The sequence below is a fragment of the Danio rerio genome, chromosome 9 (genome assembly GCF_049306965.1).
Source record: "Danio rerio strain Tuebingen ecotype United States chromosome 9, GRCz12tu, whole genome shotgun sequence".
NCBI lineage: Eukaryota > Metazoa > Chordata > Actinopteri > Cypriniformes > Danionidae > Danio > Danio rerio.
In genome coordinates this window covers 1,933,758-1,959,640 of record NC_133184.1, presented here as the reverse complement: position 1 = coordinate 1,959,640, position 25,883 = coordinate 1,933,758, and the positions used below count along the sequence as shown (strand labels likewise).

The window sequence follows — 25,883 nt, the reverse complement described above, 5'->3', positions numbered from 1 at the left end:
TTGAGTCGAATATGTGTGTGTTTTAAAACAGCGAGGCAACTTTCTGGTATTGGCTACCTGGTATTTGAATTGTACTTCAAGTTTAATTTTAATCTTTAATGGCAAATTATTTTCAATAAACCGCGAAATTTACTGGCGGTTTCTGAGTAGGAAGCAAATCTAAATGCATTTAACTAATAAATGAAATGCAGGCTAATGCAAAAGGCCGCATATGCACCCAAAACAAGTACAGTTCCTGAACGTAAATGGAAAAGAGCAAAACATAGGCTTAATCTAATTTTCCTTTCCTTCCTCTCCCTCCCTGTCCGTCATGTGATCTGTAACTAAAAGCAAACGTGTTTGAGGCATGCAGGACCGCAGAATCTGGCTATGGGCCTGTTCGAGCCAAATACACCATTCAATAACAGCAGCTCTCAATCATATCCAATTCCACTGGCATTAATAATAACGATCTGACAGCATCAATGAGTTCTCACTCCGTCGATCTCTCCGCATAACACACACTGGGTGAAGTATTTTCTCCTGCGGATCAACATTTCCACAAGTCAGATGCTGCACGGTAGGCCTGTGTGGTGGCGTTTTGGCGACGGCCAGCCCTGATGCGATAATTTTATCTGTTTGGGAAATCTGCGGCACAGAGCGCCAGTTATCAGTCGGATCCTCGCGGAATTACGTGTCACAGCGACCGCTCTAAATTTTACGCGCACGATAACTTTCAAAGACAGCGGGGTCTTTACGACACTCCGAGCGGCCGGGTCGCCACAGTACCGGGCCTGTAAATCGTCCCGTAGAAACACTGGCTCGGAACCAGCGTGCCTAAATCAGCGCTCGCCTGCATCTCAGATGTTCCCCCGGATGAAACTTCAAGGTTGTGTGCCATAAAATCAGTTTTCAGATTAGCGTATAGCTTCACTTTGATTACAAAGGAGTTTACATTCAAGACCGTTTACCCCCACGTTTTTGGCCTATTAGGTAAAAAAAAAAAATCTAAAAAAGAAAGACAAAATGCACAAAGATCACCACGATTAAATTGTTTATTTAGTTCGTATCATTTCAGAAGCTTTGTCATCCGTTGTATGCTTCATGCAATGCCAGTAAATCAAGTGTAAACTACAAATAATCAGGCTACAGCACACGGGTTAAAACGGCAAATAAACAACAAGCTAAATTGCAATGTTAAAAAATGTAGGGTTATTTAAAGCCAAATTTGGTAAAATGTTGACTAACCCAAAACATTGGGTTAAATTTGGTGCTATTAATTTAATGAAAAAAATCCAGCAGTTACGTTAGTCCATATTACACCCATAATTGGGTACAAAAAACGCGTATTTTTGAAGGTGGTCCATTCTAAAAACTGGTTATAAAGAATAAATATCGCAATTTCTTGGTGAAAATGCAGTTTATTAAGCAATACAAATTGTATTACTAACTATTATAGTGATTTTAATATTCTTGATTGTATTACTTCCGTCCGAAAGCTATTTATTATTTGTGCTAAAAAGGTTACACTAAATATAGGCCTAATCAGGATTTCTCTCTCTCTCTCTATATAAAAATTGTTCGGCAATAACCTGGTATGTATATCTCATCTAACACCTCCGTCCACATTGTCGGCCTATATCAGTATTTCCCCCCCTCAAGACAATAGAGATTAACGCAAATGCAGGGGATTAAATTTAGGTTTTAAAAGACGACAAAAATATAACCAAAATAACTAAAATATTGACCATGTTTCTGTCTGTATATGTGTAGCCTATATAAACTACGTAGACAAACAGATTGATATGTATTGATCAAAGAACATTGTAACCGTGCATTGTGGTTTCCTAAAAAGCTAAATAACCAACCACTATAATTAAATTTAAATTTCTATGGTGACTTAATAAATCTGAATAAATACTATATTTAATGGTATAAATATAACATAGGGTAATCCTACATTTAGAAATTAACTAAATACACGTATTCTTAGTCTATGCCGTTTTCGCGTATATTTACAGCGTATATTATTATTATTATGAGTATTAGGTTAAACTTAGGCACGTAGATAATCATTATATGTGCATTTATTGTTGTTAGATCCCCAGTTTACTTGGCTAACGTGTTCTTTAATAAATTACATCAAATTAGTTTATTTGAAACATTTCATGCGAAAGAACACATATAAAATTCATTTTAGCGCGTCTACCATTTCTCTCTCTCTCTATCAGTCTCTCTGTTTCTGCTATCTCTCCTTCACACACCCACAGACACACTCTCTCTTAGCAGATGTCTGTGACTGTATTTTCTTTGCTGAGGAAGTGCAGCTGGCTCAGTCATTATGCGCAAAAAACTCGAGGCTTTGCGGCAGCCCAGATTCCTTTTTTTGTTACAAGACAATTTACAGCTTCGTAATAGATCTTTTTATGAGCCTATTTCGTCTGTCATTGGATGCCACTGGTCATGTGCAGCACGCAAACGTCTTCATGACCCCTTTTCCTGATTTCCCAAGCGATTTTTCCACTACATTCTGTGGCTAAAGCCTCCAAATACAAAATACACTGTGTGCTCATGTAATTTTCTATGTTAAAGATCGAGCAGACAAACTCGAGGCTTTGGTAACCTGCATTACCAATTGCGTGTGTTGTCAGATGCTAGCTTGATGTGTGCTACAAGAGCTAAACAGAGCAAGCATTACAGTACTGGACGACAGACTTTGAAGCACGCTTCATAATATTCAGCACCATCGCCGGAGGCAAACCATGGATTACACGGCTTTGTTTGGTAAGTTTTTATTTAATAAGATATTGAACTTGCTGGAAACCAAAATGCCATCGTGTCATTCAGAAGCTACAGGATCAGCAGGTTATTCGTTTGTGATAATAATAGTTTTACATTGTGACAGCAGCATAAGTAGGCTAAAAAAACTATCTTGCTTGATGTTTGGTTTTTAAATTAAAATTGTGTTTCTGTTTAATTTAATTTTAAGCTCAATTATATTTTTAAATAAAATAATGCTGCTGGTCTTCATTAGATCTTACAATCTGTATTGTACTGCATTGCATTTTGGAAATGTTTAATTTGAGACATTATTATATCATCATTGTTATTATTACATTATTATGAATGAATGCTTAATTCAAAATCACTGATGTTATTTGCATTAGTGTTCGTATTATTATTGTGTCACTACCTAGTGTTATAAATCTTATTTAACCTTCAAATTAACACTGTTCACCACCAACTGCTAACGCATATTTACTATATTTTGCCACTACGTTTACTTATAAAATTTACAAGTCGATAACACAATTTATTCGACCATTAACACAATTTATGGCATTTATATATAGTTGCAAAATATATATCTTCATTCTGTGCATTAAAATAACGATTCTGTATTTATGTTCAGGCATTATTTCCTCCACAATAATCTACTCATGCATGAAAACAGCGATTTGCATTGTAAAACTGTTGATTCTGAAAGTTTATGAAACTGTGGAGGTGCAGATGTTGTTCGTTTTAATGTATGCCACCCTTTATGGTGAGAATGGCGCAGTTTTTTTGGGGAAGAGAGAGAGAGGGTCTGCGGAACAAAGACAGTATTTCACAGTCAGCTGACAGGCCGCTGCAGAGGTATTTACAACCTCTCTGCAATGCGGCAAAAACAGGCGAGAGGAGCCTACAAACGAGGAAACCGTAACCAAAACGAAGATAACATTTATTCACTTAGCCTACTAAATACGCTACTTTTTGATGGTTTTAACTTGTAATACAGGCAAATAGTTTATTGAAATAAGATATTGTTGATTATTATATATAAAACTTTTATAAAAACGTGCTTTTATAAAAACTATTTCCTTCATAACTATGAGAAGGTAATTGCAAACCACTTACAACCAATTTTCCTTTATTCTTTTAAATTAAATTCTTATTTCAAAACTCATTTAGATATATAGATATATATAGATATAGTTATACTTGGCAGCCAATAAGTTATGCATGCTTTAATATATATTTGCATGCTTTAATATATATATATATATATATATATATATATATATATATATATATATATATATATATATATATATATATATATATATATATATATATATATATTTAAAGCATGCATAACTTCTTGGCTGCCAAGTATAACTATATTGAATTATTATCTAAGAAATATATGTAATAGTTACACTTTAAACATGCTCAGTTATTTCAACACAATTGTGGGTGTAATACGGACTAAACCAACTGCTAGGTTATTTTTTTATTATTAAATGAATAGGACCAAATTTTACCCAATTTGGGTTTAAATAATCCAGCATTTCTGCGACTAATAGCTATAAATAGCGTAATAGTTATGTGACATTCAAAGTAACTTCTAAAATAGTAAGATAAAATCTTGTAGCAGTGCTGTACTACTGTATTAGCAATTTGAAAGAACGAGAAAAAAAAGGTTTTCCATAATGAGGAAGGCTCGCCAACACCTAGGCAGTGCATGCTTTGGTCGGCAGGTGGTGCTGCTGTCTAACACTATGCTGCTTGCTTGCCCGCTGTCTGCATCTTTGTCCTCGAGGTCATTTCCTGTGATTGTGATTGGTTGTCGCAGTCATGTGACAAAACAGCCAGGGCTGCGTTTCCCAAAAGCATCGTAAGCCTAAGAAGTTCGTAGAAATGATCGTACGACTGATCTTAATATTACGGTCTGTTTCCCAAAAGCATCGTAACTTAAGTAGCACTTGAAAATCTTCGTGGATCTACGAGTGCTCTGGAGTAATCGTAAAGCCTTAAGTGCATCGTAAGGAGACAGAGTTATGAGGGCACCTGCTGGACAACCGGCAAATTGCACCTACAATTTACTTCTCTTCAAAGTCATTATTCATATTATTTGTACGTATATCTCTATTCATTTATATTTTCTACACATTACACAATTCAATATACAAATAATAATAATTAATAATTAGGCTAAACTTTTCAAAAATAAATGTAAGAGCTTATTTATTTATTTATTTATTTATTTATTTATTTACTTATTTATTTATTTTGATGTGAGATAAGCAATTTTTGATAAAGAAATTGATAAATAATTCTACTTAATTAAGGTTTCATATAAATATCGAAAATGATGCTGATGTCATTTCCGGCAAGGACTGTTAGAATTAGTTTTATGCGAGATTGGAGCAAGACAGTGTTTTTACAGTACGACATTTCCAGTTAATTTATGTTTTTAAACTGGCTCAAAAATATTTTTTTTTTATGTTATTCGAGTTGAATATACATTCACACAAGTAGAAGAAGAATTATATGGATTGCTATAACATGTGCAACAATAACGAGCCATTCTATAGCGTGACATTTCAGCACTTAACAAACGGATAGCGACTCCTAAGTTGCACTTAAAGCTGGGCTACGTGCAATTGTGTTAAGTGCATTTTTGGGAAACGCACGTGAAACAATAACGAACGTTCGCAAAATGACTCGTAGAAAACGCTCTTAAGTGCTAAGATCAATCGTTATCGGGAAACGCAGCCCTGACTGTTCTCATATTAACAGAAATGTTTCATTTTAAGGCTGAAGACAAACACTGCATGCAGTACTTTTAATGTGTGTGATTTTTTAAAAAAAAAATTAGGTGCACATATTGCTTAGCCTTTAATAGGTTACATTTATTAGATAGCAAATATTTTGAGCTGTTAATTGAGTAATCAGTGTCTCTTATGGTTAACTCATCAGAATTATATGTATTTTAATTTTAAATTCCCGGAAAAAAATAAAGTCTCCTACTAGTAGCCTATATAGTCTGCATAAAAAAAGTTTCCCAGCTGCCCTGTGTGACTTACATGAATCGCCATTTGGCGCTAAAGCGTATTTTCCCCACCGCTTTCACTGTGCGTTTTATTATATGTTATTTTACCTTGGATTTAAAGTCAGAAAAATGCCCCTATTAATTCACACGTCAGAGATTTCACAAACACCTCATTTGTCCCACGAAGGATCTCGAAATAACGCGCACGCCAAAGCCCTGCTTAGGAATTATGCAGCGTATTCGCCAAAATATATTTCAGACATTATCCTACTAGGATTTAAGAAATAATCTGTGGTTTTCGACAGTCTAGTTCTCCCCCCTCTGAGTGCAGTGAATGGGAATTGCACCCCGTGTCTTTATTTCCTCCTGAGATCAGAGTAATCGCCATTATTGAATAAGTGCAACTTTCAGGATTATTTATGGCACCCGCGCGCTGTCATGAATGGCTGTGGGGAAGCACGTGATACCATTAAACTTTGTTTTATGGCCAGGGAGTTGACAAGCCAAAATATAATTCACATTGTATATTAGAAAGGTCGTTCAGACGGTTTTAGAAAAGATCCCAGCATCGCCGCCGAGGAAAGACGCTCCACGCGTATTTTGATCATGGATATACAAATTTGCCGATGCGTTTTTGGAGATACGCCTGCTTCTGGAGGTAAGCTTGGGTTCAGTGAACTTGGCTGAATTGTGCTGTGATGTTTGCTGTGGTTTCACAAAGCTAAAGTCAGCCTTCAAAGCCAGCTCTGGTTTGTTTCTGTGAACTCATCGTGTGTTGTTGCGCAGCTTTGGGTGGTTGGATAACTATGGAGAGGGGGAAAAATGGTTGTAATGGAGATGACGTAAATGTTATGCAGTAGTCCGTTTTTGATGCAGTTGTGGCGCCACGTTATGAAAGATCGTTTCCTTTGCTCTTGGGGGGTTTTCTTGTATCGAATTGTTGCTGTTATTATTAATATTATTTCTTAAAATGCACTAAATGTATTAAAATGCAATTATTTAAAAGCCTTGGGAATGTTTAATATGTCAAATATTATTGCAGTCTATAATGACTTCAGAGTGTGAAATACGCATATATTTAGAGTAGTCTTTTGCTGACTGTATTTATAAATACGACTGCACTACATTGAATGTTTTATATTAGTCTATATGGTATATATAAATGTTTTGCTTTGCATTTGATTTACAAATTAGAGTCACAACTTTACAGGTTGTTTTGCGGGGCTTTATGTGCAGAATTAAATGTGACAAAACGAAGTAGTAGTCTATTTATTCACTATTAACTCTGAAACCTGTACTGACACAGTTTCAATTATCTAGAACATCTATGTTAAACTGCTTTGGCACAATCTACATTGTAAAAGCGCTGTAGAAATAAAGATGAATTGAATTGAACTATACACGCACTTCCCTGGATTATAAGTGAACTTTAATAAGCAGGTTTTCGGGGTTATATTGACAAGCTCTCTAGCGCCCCCAGGCAAAAGAGTCATTTCTGTCGTTATTTATACTTTATTTTAATAATTATATTTAAATTTAAATAAACACTGTCTGCTTAGAAAGCCATGATAATTAATACCTGTATTAAATGCTTTGGATTAAGAATAGCAATTAAATTATGTTCATATTATAAAGGTAAATACAAACATAATAATTTAGCCACTGCTTTAGCCAAACATTATATCAGCTGAATGACGATTGCGTGCTATTTAATTATTGAGTTATAACTGTGAAGTCTATAAACAATAAAAAATATGTGTATTTTTAAAATGTTTAATATTAGTAAAACACTTGAATGGGGAAATAACTATATTTCATCGTTCTATAACTTATTTTCTTTTTATATAGATAACTTTTTGTATAAGTATAAAATATCGTACTAAACAATAACATATCGATTAATAAACAATGACCTATCTAAACCTAGAAATCTACAAGCGTATACATTTCCAACTTAGTTAACTGGAAAATTTAATCATTTTCACCCTATATGCACGGATACGACTTATATAAAGGTGCATGCACAAATATATAAATTAAAATCAACATAAGGTCGTTTTATTTAAGCGTAACTTAGAGTTTAATAGAAATGATGACTCTCTAATTCTTTTGTTCAGTAACTCGGCTTTGACCCGCCTGAACAAGTCGCAATTCAAGGTGAAACACAGGTCACGCTGTCTAACAAAATAGATAAGATTCACATGTCTTATTTAAAATAGAAAGAAAAATATTAACTGGGTACATGTGATAATAAAAACGCACACAAAAAATCTAATATTATATTTATCTTATATAAAGAGCGAAAGGCCGCCAGAATTATAAAGCCTTTGCGTCTTTTAAAATTTACTATTTATTTGTATGCTAAAATGCTATAATCACTATTAAGTAGTAAAACATCACGCATAATGTTGTTATACTTTGCAAATTATTGAATGCAAATTTAAAATATGTTGATGTGTTTCTCGTGTGGCTTTGCTGATATTTTTAAATCATGTTAAATACTCCTGTAGAAAAAAAATGAGGTTAGCGTCAGTGTTAATCAAATTAAACGATATAATTAGATTGATAATTATTAGTTCTAGATGCTAATATTTTTTAAGACTACAAGCTTTTGAAGAAGCCTGTCTCTGAACAGGCGCGGTGGGCCACATTAGCTGCTTATCAGAAGAGGTCATGTATTATCCATGAACTTTCCTCCTTTTCCGCTACTGCTGTCGACTTACAAAAAATAATGAAACATTGTGATGTGTGTTGTAAATGATTCGGCTTGACCCGTCGACCTTTACCCTTCCTTTATATGCTTCTTCACGCACAGTTTTGAGACCACCTGATCAATTTGCTTGCCATGGCACATCACAGAGTGAGTAGCATGTACGTCTTCAATCCTCACCTGGCGGATTATGATTTCAGTTGTACTTGTGTGTGTGTGTGTGTGTGTTTTTTTTTTTTTTTTTTTTTTAGATTTATCGAATGAACAAATTATTTAGTTATAATTAGTAGTCGGATTTAAATATTAGGTCTGAGACATAATGCTATGAGAGAGCTCCTTCTGAAAATATGTCTTCGCTATGGAACATGTTGGGTATTATAATAGATTTTTTAAGCACCACGAGTACCATGGACATGATATTAAATTTCATGAAAACCTAAGAGAAAACAGTTTAATGGCTTAATTGTACGTTGAGAAATTAAGCCTTTTTTCTCGATATTTTTGGTCAGTTGGTGAATATATGCCGTCGTCTATATATACCCTGTAGAACCGAATTTGTGTGAAAAAATAACATTCACAGATTCGATTCTAGGGGAGTATATGGTCGATGCAATAACTTCGAAAAACACTTTATCTGAATGCACTGTTTGTTTGTTTGTTTGTTTGTTTGTTTGTTTGTTTGTTTGTTTTGCTATCTAATGTAGTCTACACTGTAAAATATTTATATATGATCAATTAGTCATGTGCTTTTAATTCTTTACAACCAAGTAAATGTTCTAACTCAATTTATGTTCTAACTTAACTTTATAAGTTACGCAAGCTGTTTTAAGTTAGTTTAACATAATATAAGTTCAATGGACTCATAAAGCTCATGGGGGTACTTTTAAAAAAAAAAATTTTTCCAAATTTTTCGAGTGCCTTGGACTGATGTTTGCTGTTTATTCTGATGAATACCTTACACAAAGAGCACCGACACATTATTAAAAGCTACCCCTGAGCACTTTTTGGTTGATTTTGGATTTTTGGAATAAGGTTAATTTGATTCAGGTTAAAATTTAAGACAACCCGGATGTTTTTTGTACAGTGTACAGGCAATATAAATTGCGTATATATGTTGGAAGACGGCACCTGGCAACACAGATGACCATTAATTAAGAAAATCAACTGATATTCATATGCTGATTATGCATATTATTTTAATAACTTCTGTTGTGATGCTTTTTGCTGCGCTTTCTTAGTGAACATTGACTTTTTTATTGCTGTCGATGGTTACTTGATGGACGTTCAACTAGGCCTATTGAACATTTCCATCTCACAAACGTTCTTCACACTAAAGAAAATGCTTGTTTGGCGTAATGCAATGTTTGGTCAATTATAAACAAACCCAAAAATTGGGTAATTTCTTACTAATTTAATTTAAATAACATTTTTAACCAAAACGTTTGGGTTTGTCTATATTTGACCCAACGTTGGAATACAACAACCCAGAAATTTAATTTAATTTAAATTCAAACGAATGTGTGGAATGTTCTTCACATTAAAAGAACGTGTTCTATTAAGAGCTTTGAACTGAATGGAATCCCAAAAGGGTTCTTATTCTACACTGTTAACAAATCCTGGTTGCCTTAATTTTTTTTTATCAAATTAACCTTAAGAGTCCAAAAATCCTAAATCAAACAAAAAGTGCTCAGATGTAGCTTAACTAATGCTAACTCTGGGTAAGGGATTTAATAGAATAAACTACAAAAATCAGTCCAAGGTACTCGAAAAAATTTGATTTTTTTTAAAGTAACCTTATGAGCTTTATGAGTCCATTGAACTTATATTATGTCAAACTGACTTAAAACCGCTTGCGTAGCTACAAAGTTAGGTTAGAACATGATTAACTTAGTTTATAAAAATGAAAACACATGATGTCATGACTAACTGATCATATAATTTTCTACAGTGTCGAATATTACAATCAAACCCCCATTTTTACACTTTTTATAAAGGTCTCCTGAACATTTTAACATTTTAAATACCAAATCCTACAGTTTAGTTCTTCTTAAAAGACGCAGGGAGCAGTAATTAACATTAGTAATATTTTTGTATGAATGTTAACTCACTTTGCTCCCTGGTCTTACCTTATGAGCTGCCATACGATTATTTTCTTTTATGTGCTGTTTGATTATTGATTGGCACGGCGCATTGATGGCGAACCAGGGCGCCCTATACAGCGAGCTGAAAGGATGAGAAGCGCTGGAACGATGAGACTCCAGTAACTTCTGTGTGACCTCTACATGACAAAGACGGTCTTCATCAATTGTCTGCAGGCTTTATGCGTCTCTTTTTGTGCCCTGGACCGTTTTTATCTTTTGTATTGTTTTGTTTTTACCAGTCAAAATGCCTGGGCTGGGTTTGATTTAGCTTAGTTGAATATTAATTTACAAAAAATGTTATACACTCACACACACATGCTTGGTTATGTGGCATGAGAACATGTTTTTATGATAGCATCTAATGTGTAAATAGAGATCCTCCCATATGATGATGAACAATTGGCTATTGCATGAGTCCCAGCACTGCTTTCCTCCTTGTCTCTTTCTTTTATATGGGTATTTAATCAATAAAATTTTATATTGTGTTATTTCCATCCTAATTGAGAGATAATGTGAAGTTTGTAAAAATCACTACTAGGTGTGCACAGCTTCTTCTCGGTTGATGAAGTCCCTCCACCTCGATTGGCCAAGCTGGTCACATGGTAGGCTAACTTTATTCAGTTGACAGCAAGTAGGAGGGCTTTATGGAGGGAGGAAAAAAAGACAACTCGAGAAAAATTAGTATTTCCTACCTTCAGAAATTAATGGCCATGAGTTCGTACATGGTGAACTCCAAGTATGTGGATCCCAAATTTCCTCCTTGCGAGGAATATTCTCAGAACAGCTATATACCTGAACAGAGCCCAGGCTACTACAGTCCGTCGCAGGACACTGATTTCCAGCATCCCGGAATCTATTCACGGTCAAACTACTCTGAACAGCCTTACAGTTGTAGCACTGTCCAGGGCTCGTCGGTGCAGCCGCGGGGTCATGTGCAGGATCAAGCCAGCACCCCTAGCCCTTTCCCTGCACAGACAGAGCAGTGTCCCGCGGTCCAGATTTCCGGATCGAGGACTGGTGGACAACAACAAAACACAAAGACCCAGAACGGGATACCAACGAAGCAGCCTGCTGTAGTTTACCCGTGGATGAAGAAAGTGCACGTTACTACGGGTAAGATCCACTCTCTTTGCTGTCTGCTCGCATAGGCCATCCCTATTCTGCTGTTTTAGCCACAGTTAAAATCATTGAGTGAAATATTTATGGGTTCCTCTGAAGGGGCCGCCAATTACACCAGCCATAAATTTTTATTGCTTAGGAAATAGGCCGCTAGCTGTGTTGGCCACTCTTGCAGTATTGAGAGTCCACTTGGCCCGAAGCTTTGATTTAAACAATTTAGCCATGATAAACTTTTTTATTTTTAAATCACAGACACTTAAAATCTGCTATTTCACTTTAAAGAAGTGCTTGTTACTTTTGGTAAAAGTTTAGATATTTGAAAATGAGTGGATCGGATATGTTTGCAGATTTTGTTTAATGCAAAAGTGTGATTTTGTCCTTCACAGTGAACCCGGATTACACAGGACCTGAACCCAAACGTTCTCGGACAGCCTACACAAGACAGCAGGTTCTCGAACTAGAGAAGGAGTTTCATTTTAACAGGTATCTAACAAGACGGCGTCGCATCGAGATCGCGCACACACTCTGTCTTTCTGAAAGACAGATTAAAATCTGGTTTCAGAACAGGAGAATGAAATGGAAAAAGGATCACAAACTACCAAACACGAAAGGAAGATCGGCATCAGTTGGAAATCAGCATGCACAACACGCTCAGAAGGACAGCCAGACAGAGATCACAACTTTATAAGTGGATATCTCTCCCTCCCTTCAGATGTACAGATGAACTGTATGTAATAGACAATGCTTAATTTGACATTGCATGGTAGAAAATCATGACATGTTGGGTCTAAGTGCCAAAAACTGAGAAGCTGAAGCACACACCATGACTTAATGCAGCGTAAAAGCTGCTTTGCGTTACAATTCCCAATATTTCAAATATTGTAACCCTTTGTATGAGAGGCAAAGAGGATATGAGGCATCGAATGATGGTTCACAAATCACCACGAGGTACAGTAAAACGTCATAAAGCTTACGATTTTACACAAACTTGCCAAATTTATTTGAGAGCATGGTCTTTTAGTGATCCAATTCAATTCGTTATTTTGGAAAATCTCTGTATTTTAATCACAAATGTCCTTTTTTAAAGAAATTATGGCAGGTTTATGCCTGTGGCGCGCCAGTTTATCTTAACTTAATCGTTAGACAGAACTTAAGCAAGGCAATACCCCCCGTATAATTAACTATGAATGTTTACCGCTTTTTTTGCATTAAAGTCGACTGGGTGCAAATAATATAATAAAAAAATAAAATGAGTTTAATAGTAGAAAAAATATCCTTGCCTGGTGAAATTATTTATTCGTGAACTGAAAGGTGAACAAAAATATCCCCGAAGCCCTCTTTCTGTGCGCGCCTCGTTTGCTTACTTTAAGACTATTTCAGTCTTTAATTTTTAACTTGTGTATATTTTATTAAAAATTCGTTGCAGATGATTCTCAGTTGTTTACTGCAGCCTCTTGTCCTATTTAATTCAATAAGAAAATATCTTTTTTAACACGAATATTCCTTGCCTTACACTCCACTATAAATCCCGCTCGGCATCTTTGTAAACAAATAGCTACGACTAAAGTAGCAATCTATCCGTCTTCCAAATGTTGCCTGAAGTTCTTGAAAAGCAGCTTTTTATTTAGCATTTTAGACACACGTTTAGCCCTCCAGATGTTTGAACCTTCTATTTATTAAATATAATGTTAAAAGCTTTATGTTGTGAACGTAATTATCCGTTCCATAATTATCAAATTCCGTTTTTAAGTTCTTATATATGTATATATTTCTGTATATTGTGCATATTTTCTACAGGCATATTTTGCAGTAATTAAATAAATATATGCAGAGGTGATGGACTGCTTCGTGTTGTGTTTTAAAGAAACTTTTTGAGATGGGAGGAACGCGTTTTATCAAGCACTTTCATACATGTTGTGTTATTTCAGAAGAGGGGATTGAGTCCGAAATGGTTTTCCAGCAGTGATTAAACTTAGACGCTCTGCTATCATCGTGGTGTCTTTGTCTCCTTAAACAAAAACACGAGGCATACATGCAGTCTTCACACTGAAGCATTCACGTTGAGAGCATGAAAGGGTATTTTTACAGAAGTTCAACAAAAGCCTTGCGGGCAGGTTCATCCAGAGGACACAGTTTCTGTTGCATTACAGACGCTTTTCAGCCGCGAGCACTGACCTCTACACTCGTGACCCGATGGACCTTCAGCCGGTTCCCTCAAACGCTTTTTTGCACACAGATGCATCAAAAATAAGTGTCGAGGTTTTTAAGCTTTCAACAACAAATATTTTGCTCTGTATTCATGCTTGCTTGCTTTTGCGGTGACTGCCATGGCGTGTAAGTTTTCAAAATTTGTGCATAATCAATTTCTGTCTTGCACAATAAAATAAAGGTGGTAATAGTAAATAATAGTAAAGATATAAATCATAACCACACCACCAGTTGTTTTGCTTTACCAGGCTAAATATATAATGTAAAAGCTTTATTAATACCATATTTATAGTGCATGGTTCATGGACTAGAAAAAGACGGGTTCCTCTGCTCTTAAATAGAGAATTATGAGAAATATGTATATAGTATTTTATACTTATAAAAATGTATATCATAAAACTGTGCTGTTAGTTAGCAATTACCACATATATGTACTCTTAAAATGCTGGGTAATTTTAACCCAAAATATAAGTAAACTATGGACAAACCCAATTGCTGAGATTTTTTTGTCGAATCTATGACCCATCTTTAACAAAGCGGTTGGATTCGTCTATATTTTACCAAAATTTGGGCAAAAAAAGTGCATTTGTTAAAGCGTATATGGTCGTTGGTAATTTGTTAAGAGTTTCTTGTTATATTTATAATAATTTTGTTTTTAGTTGGCATTTTTTCCCATCTTATGTTCTCCATTCCAAAACACAGTTGTCCATCAGCTCTAGAAAAGTGTGCATGCGTTTGTGTGTTGGCTACCTTTGTGTACCTACCATGTTTTGGAGGCAAATGTATACCCAAAACCGAGCTAAACCGCCCAAAATCTAAATAAGTCTCTATTTAGGGACGTCTTAAATTGTAAAACTGTATATATATATATATATATATATATATATATATATATATATATATATATATATATATATATATATATATATATATATATACACATATATATATATATATATATATATATATATATATATATATATATATATATATATATATATATATATATAAATTAAGCACACATATACGCTAATGCTATAGTTTGCTGCAGTCTAAGATTGCAGGGTTGTTTCAACCTACGTTTGGGTCAAATATGGACGAAAAACCAACCATTGGGCTTTTAATGTTATCATAAATAAAACCTATTTATCCAGAGTTTAGGTTTGTCCACATTTTGTTAATACATCCATACAACCCTTATTTTTAGAGTGTGTAAATAAAATAATAATAATAATAATAATAATAATAATAATAATATAATGGGTCCCTACTTATGTAAACGTGTAAGTGTGTGCATGAAAATAAGCATATTTGGTTATGTTTTACCAACCTTTCATCGTAAAATTGTACTTACTATATATCTGCTAATATTTAATCCATTTAATTGTGTGGGGAAATGTGGAAATACTTTGTATCTGTACATCACTGATCTTTCCAAACCTTTTTAACCATGTTAAAGAGAGAATAAGAGAGAGGGAGAGAGAGAGAGAGACAGAGAGAGAGAGAGAACAATACACACTTTCATTCATTTTTAAGTTTATTGCAACAGGAATAGGGCAATGATCGATTTTTAAACGTGCATGCAACCATATAAAACATTTGAATATAGACTATTTGAATATGTATACTGTCCCCATATTATATAGTCTAAAACCTAAAATGTGATGTATGTATGCATATATATATATATGATGAGTTCAGATGCAAAATCCTCTAAGTGCCGTCTGAAATTTCCATCGAAAATGAATATTTTTCTCAGCTTCCTTTGTTTATGTTGAGTTGTTTCACTTTGAAGACCAAAAAAGGGATTATTCTATGCCATAAAAGTGATATAACTCAAGCCTAACAGGAGCCTGATAAAAATGCTAATTTTAGAAGAATAGATGGCAATTAGAGTTTTTTGTATCTAAACTCTTCATGAGCATTTATTCTATATTCACCCTCTACTTTTCAACCCTAGACTGAATTTCAGGGGTTTATTGCATTTAATTTGGTACATTTGGGTTTATATAACCTATTCTAAATTTCTCTATATACATTCTAACATTCGCTTGATAAACCTTGTGATACAACGCAGGGGATCCCTCCATTGTTTTCGCCTTTAGTGTTTAAGGCAATCTGAGTATTGACCTGGATGTCTGAACAGAATAAATGGGAGCCATACGCAGTTCCATTTGCAATGACACTGCACCGACTACCACCGCCGCTCTCACAATGCCTCTCAAACGGCCATTTTTGATTTCCAGCTGTTCGCTGAAAATGTGTTCGCCCATCGAGACCAGCCGTTAAGATAAATCAAACTGCGCTGTCGACATCCCGAGACAGAATTCGGTATATGGTTCCGTTCTATATCTTTTTTTGTTTGACCACGTGATTGTCTAAATAATTAATGCAGCACGTCCCCTAGAAACACGGCATCGTCATTAATCGCGAGGACTCTATCAGACTTGAAAACTGAAGAGATCCAAGAAAATAATATCCAAACGGTCCTGTTTCTCACACCACCGCAGCCTGCACATTCGTACAGCTTTTCATCCAATGGAAGATCGGTAGGTAAACATTTAAGATTAATATTTGCCGCGAGACAGCGAATAAACATATCTGTCAGATTTTTGATGAATAGTGTCCTTTGATTCAGTCTTCGTCGCGGACAGACTGAACTTCAGGCTCATTGTGATTTTTTCTCTCTCCTTTAATAGCTTCAGCATGTAGTCTCTAAACCTGTATCAATGAATAAGAGCAGTTCAGTAACAGCACGTTCACTTTTAGAGCATTCAGAATGCAGAATAGTAAATATTTTCTCTAGAAATTTAATGTTATATTGATGCGTTTCTGAGAAAAATGCGAAGTGCACCGAGCTGTTTATTTCTTAGCCGCCAGGGCTTTAACGAAGGCCTCTTTGTGATTTATAATCCGTCAAAGATGCTGTTTCTTCCCCTATTTAGTCGCGACCATTTGTGGAGACGTGTGTGTATGTGTGTTTGTTTTGATTAAAAACGACACAGACTAGAATTCATCTGTAGAACTGGACAATCATCACACAGTTATTCATATGCATAGTTATTGAAGTTAAATGCAAATGGAATTTTTGAAGATCGAAACAACCCCACCAACCAAACAATAATAATGGCATCTATCAAAAAAACAATACATTTCACTGATGTCCAAAACTTCTCAACGCCCACACGTGTTTAGTAATGGTGCGTTATAATCGTAGATGTATCCATAAAGTGGCTCGAACTGTTGGAGAGGGATGACGGTGATCTGCATCGTTGTAAATCATGCTCAGTAATTCCTGAAAGGGTGAGAGGCTGTTGGGGGCCGGGCGTGGACTGTAAATCTTTCACTTTTATTAGCCCGTGAACATATGCTGCAAGGGGAGACGACTCGCATCCTCTCCTCAGGACAATCCTGCGCTCGGCCGCGTTCCCAATCGTTTCATCTCCATCTCACCGTTCAGACACACATCCAAACAGCACAACAATACATACAACCAAACTGATTGCATTTAACCGCTGAAATTCTGTCTTGTGGATTAAAAAGTACAGGGTGAATATAGAATAAATGCATTCAAAAATACATTACATTTGTAATCGGAAAACACAAGAAAATGCACATATTTGCATAACAAATAAAAATGTAGACATTGAAAATATAAATGTGTATACTTCATGCTCAAATAAAGAGCAATGCTTTTCCAGAAGAACAATGTAGAATTTGGGATGATTTTGATGAATCTCTTTGGCTGACGAGGTCATATATTCCTGTCATTGCCTAAACCATAATAGTCAAACAATATTTCAGTGGTTTCTTGCAGCCTATAATGTAGTAAATTCAGCGGGCAAAAAGCACCAGCTATACCTGATCATGCTCCTTTTTAATAAAACAAACCAAAAAATTGTAATGTTGTTGCTTTCAACAATGCTCTGATCCGAAAAGCTGCGTAAAATAAAAAAAGAGTGTGCAGAAACATAATAAAACATGGTGAAAATATGAAAACAATAATAACATGATCCTCGAATTAGGCTATGCGATAATTAAATAAAACAAAACCTAATTTTAAAAAGCAATATATTTGTGTTTCTTTTGAACGTTTGCTATTATTATTATTTTAGTATACCTGTGTTTTAAGACCATATCAAATAGCTCTTTATTGCTGTGAGACAGTGGCAGAGAAAGGACAGAGATCTTGTGCAAAATGATTGTACGATGATGGTGCAGCTGGAGGGAATGTTAGTGCTCTTGCTTTTAAAATGTATTTGTGAGGTGAAGCTGGTTGGAGTAGCAGTCTCAATCAGGACAATCTGCGATCCGGATCACGTGAACAAATATGCTTGTATTTTAAGGCAGCGCCTTTATTTGTCATGATAAGGTTTCCGAAATATACTAATGTCGACTCATTCGGTGAGCGTGCCTCTGTAAAACGCTTTTCAAATGGGAAGCTGATTGCAAGTAATATTTCGTTTTGGATTAAGAAGACCTTCTTGGCTTTTTATTGGTAGCTGAGTGAGTGGCTCCCATTCTTTCGGGAATACTGTCTGCATTGGTATATGGAAATGCCTGGAAAAGCGCGAGATCAGTTTTAAGACAGTACTGTCTATAGACAAAGGGTGAAGGATATATCCGAGCAGCTGAACTGAGAGATATTGAGACTAAGAAGCACGGCTATATAATAAATTGACATCACAGGTAAGCAATTGCATTGCAAAACGTAACCTTTAAGCGTGGGTTTACATTAGGCCGGCGTAAAAATATGATTTATTCCATTCAAAGCAGCTGATCTTTATTAATGTCGTCGCCTACCAACTAAGCAAATGCGATTTGAAGACACAGTAGAAAAAAACTGACATTAGTTTACATCTTTGCGCAACCTTGACTGTTTTATAAGGTTAGCATGTAAGGTAATTTCAGTCATATAATTTTAGAGTTGCAGTTTTTTTTAGATGTACATATTTATTCCGGTAGCTGAGTTGGCTATGCACAGCATAAAACATCTGTGTCATACATTGTGAGATCGTTAATCACTTTAATTTATGTTATAGTCAATGCGATGTTCGACATGACATATGTGGGTTGGGGTATTCTTTCAAAAATCATTGTTTTCATATATTCACATTATTTTAGAATGCAATGTATGCATTGTTATTTATAGTTTTGGGGATTCAAAAAATTGCATTACCCAATTTCTAATTGTTCATGGGAACCATGTATGGCCATAGTTTTTTTTTATAAAATTGTAATGTTTATAGTTTTAGGACAAGAAGTAAAAGCATTTTGATATTTAAAAACTGAGCTGGTAGTGTGTTTTATATTTAAGTTTAAATATCTAATATATCTCAATTGTTCCTTTGAATGATTACGTTCAATTTTGCTTAATTTTTCATGTCTGAGCACAAAAATAAATTATTTTACATTTTCAGCCGAGCGCTTTTGATTATTTACACACAGTAATTCAATATTGTTATGCATTTCTTTAGCAAAACATGCATTTCTGATCTTGCATGTCTTATTTTTGCAATATCTAACAAATACAAATAATTGAAAAATTCGTTTTTGATTATTTGATGCGTTAGAGGACTTTTCCTCACCTTGCAACAATATTTTAATTGCATAATATTAAAACTAGGGCCTAAATTGTTAGCCACACAAAACATAAAAAGGGCATGCAATTAAGACACATATTTGCAAGAATATATTTACACATCGACCTCCAGAGAGTCTATTATTTTTTCACAACCTATTGTTCTATTATGAGTACCAAACTTACCGTGGGAGTGCGTAGGCGAAAACACAGTTGCCTAATAAAGGCAGACCATGTTCGGCTGGTCTGCTCGCTACATTTACATTCCCATTAAGACTTTGAACATGACACACAGGTTTAAAATACGTGCTACATAAATCCGCTTGTTTACATTACATATGGCAACGCTGTAGTCCGGCACAATAAAACAACAGCATTATTAGTTGTATTAATCCCATGGCTCGGTTGAAAGTTGTTGTCCTCGTCTTATGTTTTCTAAAGAATTTTCAGTGTAGAGGAGAACAGGTCATCGCTCGTGTAGGATGAGGATTTAAATCTAGTCTTCAGGCTCTCGCTTGGTTTTAAAATACCCGGTGAAAAAGTTGTGTGGTGTGGATTGCATTGTGACTTGAGTCCCTTCCGTCCGTTGTTCATTAATCAGTGAGTTATTGGAGAGCAAGCCAAAGGTCACCCAAAAGGCTTATGAGTGCTAAATATTTTGGCCAACATCTCTTTGTGTAAAATCGCTTATGTCAGTTTTTTTTTCGCTCTCAGCTACAGCTTTGGCTGCTTTCGCAAATCCAGTCCAATCTACGGGCAACATAAATTAGTTTATTTAAATGGGACATCATGTTAAAATGTAATAAATTTGTGGTTGTAAAAATTGTCAACACTCATAGACGTAAATTCACGTTTTGATTGCAAAACCACACGAATAGCTGTCATTTTGCTATCGAAACCATATACAAAACGGTGCTGGTCATATAAGTACCAGGAATAATCTGGAACATCCCTGATCTTGACTGAAACTCGGAGTTGGACGAAGAAAAATATAAATAATTAAAATGTTTTTGTATTCTTCAGGTCGCCGTCAAAATTATGAGGATTGTTTGAGGAGAAAGAGAAGAGAGAAAACCACAGACTACGGTAAGATATTTGTTCATAAACTTGCACCGAAATAAAGCTAGATTTATTGCTTCGAAGCTTCTCTGTGTTGTCTAGTGACTCTATATTATTCCAGGTAACCTTTGAAATAATATAGAGACACAAGACAATATAGAGACGGTAATATATGGCACATAATACAATACAATACAGCAAATAATATATGGGCCAGAAAAGAAAACAATCCGTAGATTAAAAAAAAATAATAATAATCATAGAAGTCTATGTTTAAACATTTTAATAACCTAATACAACACTTTTAAACGTGTGTAAAAAACAACATTATCCTGTCGATATATGTTTTAACACAATCGACATTGTCTAAAGCGCTTTAGAAATAAATAAAGGTGACGATAATGAAATAAAAAGCAAGCAAAACCAATACAAATATTGCCATCCGCCCTTTTCTTCCGAATTTACAGTAAAATCCACAGTTATCCGCGCAATTGAAGTAAAGGGAGTCCCATTACAAAGTAGTTAAAGACCGTTCAAGACAACAGTGTGTGAATTACGGCAGTGGCTGGATTTATACTGGCGGGCTGTAGGCTCTGGCTTTAGCGGGACATTCTTGCCCCCAGCCTTCCTCCTACGCTTAGAGTTTTACCCCTCTGACGGTACCAAGTCTTGAGGAGTGCTTTTCTTCTCGCCCCTCTGTGAGGCATTTACGGCTGTAGTATGGCCAGTCATAAATTTTGTCGGGCTCCACAATGACAGGTGCATTGATATGTATCGTGCGGAGCTTCAGGCCGTCTAATAACTACTGTATTGAGCACGGGCTACAGTCACTAGGGTAAAAAAAAAACTATGTTTAGAATATGACTATAGAAAGAAGGAAAGAAAGGAAGAAAGACTTTGAAGTGATGTAATTATATTATATTCAGGTTAGGACTTTGGTATACCAACCAAACCACACCTGCAACTCACGTCGGCCCTTTGGTGGGAAACTAGTCCAACGCTTAAATAATAACCATGTCATAATAACACAAATTAATAAGCAATTATTATTATTATTTTATTTAAGACCGACTGAGGCATCAAATAGAGAATTAACCAATAGTATAGAACAAAATAATAATAATAATAATAATAATTGTCCACATTTATCAGGTGTGAAATTACAGAGAGCACAAAATATGCTCATGGCATTTGCTTACAAATATTTTTAAGATTTTATTCACTTTCTTCTTGTGATTAAGTTGTATAATTTAAAAAAACAAGTCTCATACATCACACGATCTACTTTATTGTTGTGATCTGGTCAAATGATGCTATGACATTGAATACTTCCTACTAAATGTTTTCAAATGTATAAATTAGGGGTAAACAGCGACTTATTGTTTTTTTACGTTAAGGTTGAGAGATATTTCCTTAAAATATACCTATATAGTGATATCAAATTAATGCTTGCTCGAGCGAAATTTGAAAGCCCAGAAAACCCCCCAAATTGTCTCGTAGAGAGCAACGAGTGAGAAAAGAAAGGGATATTGTTTGAAGAGAAATGCTGATTCTCCTTCTGTTGCCGTCTAGTTTCACTCAATGGGGTACTTTTAGCACAAGTTAAACTTTAACCATCGTGTTGCATTCTTGCCTAAAGTTCTGAAAGTGAAAAGATGAAGGGGTTTGGCTTGTCAAGAGTAAGAGAGAGAGAGAGGGAAAGGCCATTGATGAAAGGTGGCTGCACACAACATTACATTTTCTATGGTTAAGATGTGGTGAAGTGTGAAGGTTTTTTGTGTGTTGTAAAAGTTTATCTTTTTATTTTTAGAAAAATATTAAACAAACACAATGGTGCAAAACTATGTTCAATCTGTCCATTTTCCAACTTGATTTACGCAGAGGTGGGAGGCCATATGTTATGTTGGTCTAAAGACACAAGATGACAAAAGAAGAGTTTGAGATGAATAGCCTAGCTAAGGAAACAAAGGACAATAAATACAACTACTATTTTCCTATAACTTTGCCATCTGTGGTGTAATGCATTATGAAAATATAATTTGTTAAGCAATATTCATGAAATCCTCAATATAAGGAGGAGAAATGGAATCAAGCTTAACATCTGACACCAGTAATTGCAGAATTGGGAGAAATCTTTGTTCATCTGATATTTGAATGGTGAAGAGGCCATGATTTAATTTGCAGTGGGATCCATTTACATGATGTTTAGATTTGCAAAAAGGCATAGTGGTGTATGCATTTATGGAGGTTTTTATTATTTAAATATGAGGTCTCATTCTTTGTGATCTCGTATCCATGATTGTTTCAAGGTCAATGCAATCTTTACTAAAACTGGCTTATTTTCTTAGCAGGTCAAAGGACAGAAAATCTGTGGGAAGCTCCAATCACGTGATTCACAAGTCCATGCTATTGGACAGGAGTTCACAGGATCTCTAAGTTTGAACCTTCGCAATGCAGAAAGCCACTTATTATGACAATGCTGGACTTTTCGGAGGATATTCGTACCCTAAATCTGACTCCTACACGTACGGTCCAACACACCAGGGCTTCTCATCCTCCAGTATAGAGAATGACTATCAAAGCCCAATTTGTCCAATTCAAACTACATCAGTCCGGCAAGCAACCCATAAAAACGGAGACATCAATGGCAGTTGTATGCGACCAAGTGCCAGTCAGGGCAACAGTCAGCCAGAGAGTATCAGTGAGCAGCAGCAGGCTGCTCCATTAGCGGCCAGCTCTCCCAGCCCCAGCACTAACTCCACACAAAAAAAGAAATCCCCCAGCTCTAATGGATCCAGCACTGCCACCCCAGTCATCTCCAAGCAAATTTTCCCCTGGATGAAAGAGACCCGCCAAAATGCAAAGCAGAAAAGCACCAACTGCCCAGCAGCAGGTATGGGCTTTGCTTGAGTGAGTGTGTGTGCGCGGCTGGAGAGAATAGTTTTATCTACCCAGTATAAGATGAATAACTACAGTCGGAGACAGCTACTATCATTATGACCCAGTTCCTTTTGTTTACAGTAGGCTGTCTCGCTTTGGCCTTTAAGTGATGTAATAGGCTGTGTAACACAATTAATCCATTGCACATTTCTGCTCTTTGTGTTCAGGAGAAACCTGCGATGACAAGAGTCCGCCTGGCCCTGCGTCGAAACGAGTGCGCACTGCCTACACCAGCGCCCAGCTAGTCGAGCTGGAGAAGGAGTTTCATTTCAACCGCTACCTGTGTCGCCCCAGAAGAGTGGAGATGGCCAATCTGCTCAACCTCACCGAGCGCCAAATAAAGATCTGGTTTCAAAACAGAAGGATGAAGTACAAAAAAGATCAGAAATCTAAAGGCATAATGCACTCTCCCTTAGGACACTCTCCGGACAGGAGCCCGCCGTTAAGTGGCTCGAATCACATTGGATATTCTGGTCAGCTTCCGAACGTAAACAGCCTCAGCTACGACGCGCCGTCGCCTCCGTCATTCGCCAAGCCGCAGCAGAATATATACGGCTTGGCGGCATACACGGCGCCATTGGGCGGCTGCATACCGCAGCAGAAAAGGTACCCGGGAACAGAGTACGACCACCACAGCATGCAGGGGAACGGTAGCTTTGCTAATGCTAATTTACAAAGTAGCCCCGTGTACGTCGGGGGAAACTTCGTTGATTCAATGCCAGCCTCCGGCCCCATGTTCAACCTCGGTCATCTTCCCCATCCCTCATCCGCTAGTGTGGACTACAGCTGTGCCGCTCAGATTCCGGGTAACCACCACCACGGACCGTGTGACCCCCACCCCACATACACAGACCTCAGCTCTCATCATGCGTCTCAGGGAAGGCTGCAGGATGCGCCCAAACTCACGCACCTGTAAGGATCCCATCTGTGTGCTCAAGCGAAGGGTCGCTTTTTGTATTACCTCACTAGCTAAACTAATTTATAAAAACTACACTCGGAGAGAAACATAACGTATTATCCTGTATTATTATTGATATTACTATTACTGCTATGATTGTAATTATTTTTTAATAATAATAGCTGTGGTCCATTTCTCTTTGACTGTTGAAGACACACACAAGGTTGTTTGTTGCCGGGTTCTCCAAAGAACCGAATCGGCAATAATGAGGGCAATTTCCATGACGTATTATACTTGAAGGTAAGTTCTGTAGATTTGACCGTATAGACATTCGTCTTTATAGAGGTGGGTTTTTGTAGAGGATTAAAAACCATCGCGTCGTCTGTTACTCACGGGTTTTTCGCCATACCATTATTTATTTTCCACCAAGATTGTATGACAAGCATTTATAATGACTGAGTATTATATTTATTATTTATCGTTTTAATTAACGCACATTATTTATATTCTCATGTATATTATTTATATAGCAGGTGTAGAATTTATTTTGGAGCAGAAGGCATTTCTTTGAACTGGTGCAAACAAGGTAATAATGTGAGATTGGTGTATTCCCTTCTTCATTCAGTAATAAAATATTGTGAAAATGAAGAACTAACTAGAATTTTGAAATTGTAATTATTATACTTGGGAATTTGGCAATGGTTATCATGTTGCTTACAGCACCAGCACCTAACGACACATCCTTATGTTCATTATAAATGCTATTTTGCAAGTTGCACTGTCCATGCATAAAAGGATGAAATGGTAACGATATGGAAATGTTATATTTTATTGTGTTGAACATTTTGTAAATAAAGTGCTTACGCTAAACACGTGAAATTGCGAATTCTACATCAGTATATTCATTCACGAGTTTCAATCTCATATTGACCATAAATTAATTAAAATCTTCATACTGGGCGTGGAAATTAATAGATATCCAACTTGGATATCGCCCAACTCACAAGGCGGAGGCGCCATTTTGGAAACATAAGGATAGTAAACAAAGGAGGCACCTTCGCGCTCACCCCCATCCAGATGCGCGCGAATGTGCGCGTGCCCGTATGACGGCTGTTCACAAAACACAATAGCAAACCACAAGACATTGCTATCGTTTTTATTTTGGTCATTTGAAATTATCTGCATAACCACACAATTCATAAACAGGCAATTTAGCAGAGATTTTAGTATTGAATATTTGGGTTTCACATATAGACTACACATTCCTAAAGTCAAATTTTTGTTACGTATTAATGACAAAACTTTAATATGATGTCGGAAATTGCTGAATTGGCACCGTTTGCAAATCCAGAGCCATTTTTGTAGCCTACATTTTAAAATTAAAGCATTGCAAATCTTGTTAATAGACTCTCAATAGAAATTCTGATACATCA

The 25,883-nt window shown here is 36.0% G+C and overlaps 2 protein-coding genes and 1 non-coding gene across 5 annotated transcripts; all 3 read left to right on the top strand.

Annotated features, from left to right (window-relative positions):
- Positions 1-2,669: 2,669 nt before the first annotated feature.
- Positions 2,670-25,329, top strand: hoxd3a (homeobox D3a). Of its 3 annotated transcripts, none has more exons than XM_073911581.1 (4): positions 2,670-2,763; positions 20,577-20,639; positions 22,964-23,505; positions 23,720-25,329. In XM_073911581.1, exons 3-4 carry the CDS (start codon positions 23,064-23,066, stop codon positions 24,466-24,468), a joined length of 1,191 nt encoding a protein of 396 aa, XP_073767682.1. In that variant the 5' UTR covers positions 2,670-2,763; positions 20,577-20,639; positions 22,964-23,063; the 3' UTR covers positions 24,469-25,329. The 3 variants fall into 3 exon arrangements, with proteins under 3 accessions (XP_073767682.1, XP_021334277.1, NP_571200.1); XM_021478602.3 differs by having other exon boundaries at positions 22,961-23,505; NM_131125.1 differs by lacking the exons at positions 2,670-2,763; positions 20,577-20,639 and having other exon boundaries at positions 23,064-23,505; positions 23,720-25,102.
- Positions 9,033-9,110, top strand: mir10b-1 (microRNA 10b-1). The gene has a single exon (NR_029923.1). It is a non-coding gene; the product is annotated as a microRNA 10b-1 (primary transcript).
- On the top strand, positions 11,062-12,700 carry hoxd4a (homeobox D4a). The gene is made up of 2 exons (NM_001126445.2): positions 11,062-11,758; positions 12,151-12,700. Exons 1-2 carry the CDS (start codon positions 11,290-11,292, stop codon positions 12,450-12,452), a joined length of 771 nt encoding a protein of 256 aa, NP_001119917.1. The 5' UTR covers positions 11,062-11,289; the 3' UTR covers positions 12,453-12,700.
- Positions 25,330-25,883: the final 554 nt, after the last annotated feature.